Below are 6,091 nucleotides of genomic sequence, written 5' to 3'. Positions count from 1 at the left end.
AAAAAAACACAACACACGGCTACTGATGGAGACACGTTTCCGTGTTATTTGTGTAATGGTGGAAACAATGTCTGAACATTTTTTTCAACACCGTGTGTTAAACTCCTCCAGGTGTCAAGATTCCCTCGTGCACGGCCTTTATAAATATATAGCCTCTTACGTAATCAGCTTTGCAAGTCCTGTTGGAATGGGTCCTACCTATTTTTATTATCAAAATACGTTGGATCACCTGCTTAAGGTGGTCACTTCTATAAACTTTGAGGTGAATGTCTGCCGACACTTATTTATGTTTATAAGAAGATGTACGCTACGACCGCCAAGCATTAGAAAACCATGTATAATAGTAATAACTATGGTGCGAGAGCATCCGCCGTCGCACGTTTCTGGACATTTGTTGAGCAACTGGAAAGTTTGTTGACTCTAAAGCAACAGCAACATGTCATGACTTTTGACCAACAGAAAAAAAAAATGAATTTGAGTATTTGAGTTTGAGTACCAAGTTGTTCCTTAAAGTTAAAAGCACTAATATCCATCTGTGTTGGCACATTGTGGCAAAAATATACAAAGTTAAAGCAGAATGCTTCAACCTTAGAGAATCATTCTGTCCTAAACCCCTGATGAATGAAACATCCCATCAGTTTTCAGTATGAAAATGTTGACAGCACAGATTGAAAACAAGTGTCCTTGTTTTTTTGGGTTTTTTTTTTTTTTTTTTTGCAAACTGGGCAATTCTGCTGTAGTTTATCACTCAGATCAGAGAGACAGTTTTCCAAGACGAATGGCTGGCAGAATAGATGTGGAGGAGAGCTGCAGCCAGCCTTGCTGTACTGAGAAGAGATGATGGGTGTGCATGAGGGAGTAAGACCAAACTGGCTGTGGTTTATGCTGACTCTCCACACATCCATCTACTACAATCTGTAGCTAATCAATCTAAAGTTAGAGACAACAAGAATAGAGAATACAGTAAACCTTAACAGTAATTTTCTTTGCATGTGCGTATACCACAAGTCACAATCCACTGCTATGTGTTATGCCAACACAGAGCATTTTAACCCTTTGAAAAGTTCTCACTACGGCTAAACTAAACCTCTTTACGTTGCATAAAAGGAACCTAGAGAATCTGGTCACACCAAAGAACCTTCCTAATATGGATTTCATTCAAACTAAACAATTTAACAAAATATCTTAAAACACATCATTGATGAGGGTCACTGAGGTTCTTTAAACACTTAATTATCCAAATTGAAGTGGGTAGCTGCAGGGGTTACTTTCTAATCCCAAAGTCAGTGTATGTCGCTGTCAAGAGACCTTCAAAGAAAATAGCCTGTCAATGGCTTTGTAAACTTATTCATTTTATTGTTGGCGATTCATTTAAGGATCATTTCTGTGAAACTTCTATTCATTTAGATGCTGAAGCTGCCCTCCTCTCACCCCACGAGCATCAAGCCTCATTTTCATCTAAATAAGAATCGATCTCTCCTGCTGTGCACCATCCTCCCTTACTCACAACTCTCAGTCTCAACCCTGCTTGTCTTCTCTTTGCTGCTCCCTGTGCTCTCTAGTCACTCCCTTGAATACAATCAGGAGGAAAATTCACCATACTCCATGTTGGAGATCATCACTGCAGAGCACAGAAAAGCCATTCACTCATATTTACTGTTGGCCATGGGAGAAGATGACTTTCTGCTCCAACCATCAGGGAAGCAAATTAAGTATGATCATTGAGTGAATTGGTCCAAGAGATAAGAGTGATAGCGAACAAAGCTTTGACTGACTGGTACAATGTCAAAGCTTCGTTCTGCATCAGTGACCCAGCCAAATGCAAGAGATCGGGGTGAGTCACTGTGGGGGAGGGGCCTCCTCCTGAATGGTCAGGGGACACAGCTCAAGTGAAATAGATGCGGCACCAAAAAGAGTAAATGTGACTGAGAATAAGCATGTTAAGAGGCCTGCATATAAACTAATGACTGGAGGCAAACTACAAAGTATTACGTATTCAAACTCTCTTGTTATGCTCAGTTTCAGATGTTTATTGATGGTGCTTTCTTGACGAATAAGTCAATTTCACTTGAAAAACTGTTATATTTATTAACAGGTTTCGTAAAACTCTTATAAACATGACACAAGGCAATGTATTACCCCTGCAGTTACTTTCAACCGTATTTAAAAATAGTGATCAATCTGCTTTTAAAGGTCACCTCAAACACATTTCATGTCTGACAACATCTAAACAGTACACGGTATAAAGGACAAAATCAATTTTCAGTCTAACAAACATAATTTTTTAATATTTTAAGACAAAAGCTAATTTTGAACAGGTTTTTACTACCAAGAGATGAGAAATTCCTCTTTCAGTCTTTAATTTACAACGAATGACCAATCATTTTATTTGCTGGCAGTTGCCAAAGTTTTCTGAAGGATTTGGATTGTTTAATTTCACACAGCTGTGAATCTAGTCTTCTAAATTTCAGGTGAGAATGCATTTCAATCAGGCCTAACAGGAGACTCTTTTGAAGGCAAGCTAGTCATTCTTTTTTCAAGTCAACCACTGCCACCTGCTGGTCAAGCACGTGGAATCCCTGGACTGACTCCATTCTAAAATTGTTTTAATTAAAAGTTAAAAAGATTTTGATTAAAATTGTTTAATTACAATTTGTACAGTTTGTTTACGAAAACCAATCAAGCATACAAAAAAAAAACATTATCATTCAAATAATAGCAAAATTATAAGCTCATATAGAAGTCAGAACTATCGTCGAGGATTGACTTCTTGTTTTAATGTAACTAGACAGCTGTAGAGGAGGAAGGTGCTGCCATAAGGTTCCTGATTGGATCAGGTGAAAGTTCCTGGAATCCTGCATCTACCGCTAGGAGGTAAGAAGACATGACCAGATTAAAAGTAAGAAAAAATGACTGATCACATTACAAAAATTATGGCATTTAGAAGATGAAAGACAAGTAAAATCATTACCCAAACGGCCACTGGTCTCTTTCACCAATAACTGTGACTGTTCCTTGATGGACAGAAGCTCTCTAACCATCTTACACTGGGTGTCCATCTAGACCATTAGGATGAAAATAGAAGAGCAATATAAATAAAAACCTAACAGATCTTAGCTTTTCCTATGATTAACCAACTATAATGCTTTACAACCAATAACTAATGGGACATGAGCTCTAATTTCAAACATACAATCATTGCTATGGTGTGAAGTGTCATTTGTTGTTTGCAGATAAGACTGGGGTAGTCAGGTTTGTTCTGAATGAAAAGGTGCTGTGAGGATTGGGCCACACTTCCAGTGTCTAATGAAACACCTCTCTCCTGGCCCCGTTCCAGTTTTCTGAAACAAATGGGCAATGTATCATTGACACATAACTGACTTACAATACTGACACACAAAGACAAGCATTGCCATAGTGTTAGTAAATATGCTCACCTTTCCAGTTCCTCTGCTTTACTCTGGTGTTTGTTCAACAGTGCCTCCCAAGACTCACTTTCAGCCTCTAGTCTAAAGCACAACATAGGTTAGTATGAGGAAAAAGAACCTCCCAGGATCAGTCACACCACCTGGGTTGTTTATGTTTGAATGTATGGTTTTGTTAAAATCATTGTGAGAGGTATTGAACAACATGCCTGCGGATGGCTTTCTGAACTTTTTCCATTGCTCTCTGAACTGCAGGATCACAAGATCTGAAAGTAAATAACAGAGACATAAATGCATGGTCAACTATCAAACTGTAGGCGAAAACAAGCTCACAAGCAACTGAATTTATCAGTGAAAAGAATAGTCAATACATTACCTGGGAGCAGTAGTGTGGAGCTGATTACCCTGAGAGTTTCTCTGGATGCTTTTAGCCAGAGAACTCCACTGTTTCTGCATGTCATCAACTATATAATAGAAGACCCATATCACGGACAAGGAATAATTTAAACTGAAATATGTTACATACAAAACGAAACAGGATAAGCACTTACCTTGTTTTTGAAAACACTCCAGTGAGGCATTTGGCATTGATTGGAGTGAATTTCGGGTTCTTTCAATTGCCAGCTAGAGATAAAGTTTGGTGAGGAGGCCATTAGGATTGTAGTTATGCGCTCTAAATGTGCTCTATGTGAATCTCAAACAAGACCCATGAAGACTACTCATTATACTTTAAGTATTCTCCTCATGAGTACTTAATTAGGAAATCTATTGTACTGCAGATAGTTAATCCTCACTAAAGCTGTAATAATTCAGGTTTCTGAAGTTCTGAAATTAAATCTCAGTAGTTCTCCTATCTTGTTCTTTTAAGATCAGTTTTATAATATGCAACTTTATGAACCATTACTTGAAATTCAATACATTTGTTTCAGCGCATAACATATCTAATAGTTCATCAACTTTGTCCATTCTTAAATCAATACCTGTGAGATTAAAAGTAACCTGTTTATTTCATTTTTCACTTCATTAGTTAAGCTTCTCATAGCTTAATTTACTATTATAACCCTTTCACACTCACCTTCATTGAAGCCTCCATTAATTTTTCAAGCCTCTCCTGCTGCGGCAAGGATGTATTTATGCTCCTGCACAGATCTACATTAAACACGTTTATTTATATATTGGAATAGATACAGAAATACCCTTCAAATTTGTTTGATTACATCGATTATATGGGACAACGCAGGAAGACGTCTCACCGTGATAAGGATTAGGAAGAGCTGGGAGAGAGCGCCGGGTTATGGTGGCTCTCCTCCAGGATTTCCTTCGTGCAGTGGGGCTGACAGGGGAAGCTGAAGCCTCCTCCGTGTCTTCTGGCTGCATTTCTTGTTTATCAGGTGTCAGTGTGGAGGGTAACGGGGAGTCGGTGCGGGGATGTTTTTGTGGAAGAGCTGTGTTGGCGCTGGCGTTGGAAGAGCATCTTTTCAATGTTGGCGTCGCTGAGTCGACCTTAGTGTAAAGAGACCGATTAAAGAACAGACTTCAACGTAATAACGCGACTAGTTGACGATTTGAAATGTTAAGAAAAATTAAATCTTTTTTTTTACATCATCCTGGTTTTCAGCATCTGCTGCGTTTCCATATCTGTAGGAGAAGGTACATTTACTGACTTACGTCATGAGTACAGAGTACCAACAAAATAGGTTTAGAAAATAAAGTTGCTGCAATACTCAACTGACACATTTATCACATTCTGCTCGGCAAAAAAAATCAGACGAGAAAGCTATTTACCGTGGATTTTACAAGTGGAGTGCCAAAAGGGCTACAACTATTAACAACAAAAAGAAACCCACACAAACCCGTTTAGCTCGGCTTCGATGTGTTTTTCCGCCATTTTTCCCCTTCAAACTATTTTCTTCACAGCGCGCGCCAAACAAACCAATCCCCTCTGCTAAACTAAGCATCATGGGAAATGTAGTAAAACCAGGACGGACGGCTGCATGTACTCTGCAAACCTTTGCCACTAGCTGTAGTTGTTGAATACTTCAAACCAGGGGCGATTCTAGGATTAGAGCTTCAGGGGTGCTGAGCAATCAGAGTGCTGGCCGGCCAGGCAAGATCAATTTCACCGTTTTGTACAAACAAACACAGTGATTGACTGACCACCTGTAACGTTTCCTCGCAAGAAAAAACGTCAACTAACTCCTATCTAACAGCATAAACAGTGATCTACGACTCAATGCAACAGAAATAAGGACTGTTGATGATAATAATGTCTTGGTGTTGAGCGGCAGAAGTAAAGAAATATGTCACATATCCTGGTTTAGGCCAGGTACTTGAACCTCACACTCTCGAAGGGCATTGTTTACGCTCTGCAGATGAAACGCTCAGAGCCGGCGACAGGGAAAGGTGGGAGGGATGGGGTGGATCAAACCATTTTCGAAGCATGGGGGGGTAGCTGCTGTATTTTTGTTGTTAAAATATTACGTTTCAACCATATACTGTATATGGTTTTGACATTTCTTCCGCTTATTAAACATGGACATAAAGTAAAAAAAATAAAAAATCTCTTAAATTTTAGGGGTGCTGCGGCACCCCCAAAAACGGGCTAGAAACGCCTATGTTTCAAACAACGTCATTATTATTACTATTATTATTATTATTAGTAGTAG

The 6,091-nt window shown here is 39.0% G+C and overlaps 1 protein-coding gene across 3 annotated transcripts; it reads right to left on the bottom strand.

Moving 5' to 3' along the window:
• Nucleotides 1–2,032: 2,032 nt before the first annotated feature.
• dsn1 (DSN1 component of MIS12 kinetochore complex) lies at nt 2,033–5,337 on the bottom strand. Of its 3 annotated transcripts, none has more exons than XM_029508701.1 (11): nt 5,279–5,337; nt 5,027–5,063; nt 4,679–4,928; nt 4,501–4,574; nt 3,977–4,049; nt 3,802–3,889; nt 3,635–3,691; nt 3,438–3,509; nt 3,194–3,341; nt 2,972–3,059; nt 2,033–2,867 (listed from the first exon to the last, which is right to left on the bottom strand). In XM_029508701.1, the coding sequence occupies exons 1-11, from the start codon at nt 5,311–5,313 to the stop codon at nt 2,785–2,787; spliced, it is 1,005 nt and encodes a 334-aa protein (XP_029364561.1). In that variant the 5' UTR covers nt 5,314–5,337; the 3' UTR covers nt 2,033–2,784. The 3 variants fall into 3 exon arrangements, with proteins under 3 accessions (XP_029364561.1, XP_029364560.1, XP_029364562.1); XM_029508700.1 differs by having other exon boundaries at nt 5,273–5,334; XM_029508702.1 differs by having other exon boundaries at nt 2,034–2,867; nt 5,211–5,314.
• Between the last annotated feature and the right edge of the window lie 754 nt (nt 5,338–6,091).

The sequence above is a fragment of the Echeneis naucrates genome, chromosome 8 (genome assembly GCF_900963305.1).
Source record: "Echeneis naucrates chromosome 8, fEcheNa1.1, whole genome shotgun sequence".
Classification (NCBI taxonomy): Eukaryota; Metazoa; Chordata; class Actinopteri; order Carangiformes; family Echeneidae; genus Echeneis; species Echeneis naucrates.
The sequence above is the reverse complement of the archived record's forward strand: the minus strand, read 5'-3'. Positions and strand labels throughout refer to the sequence as shown.

Coding starts and splice junctions, on each gene's coding strand:
- dsn1 (XM_029508700.1), bottom strand. CDS start 5,313: ATGGCGGAAAAACACATCGAAGCCGAGCTAAACGGGTTTGT. Junction 4,929..5,026: donor ATGCTGAAAACCAGGATGAT/GTAAAAAAAAAG, acceptor CTTTACACTAAG/GTCGACTCAGCGACGCCAAC. Junction 3,060..3,193: donor TTCACACCATAGCAATGATT/GTATGTTTGAAA, acceptor CTAATGGTCTAG/ATGGACACCCAGTGTAAGAT.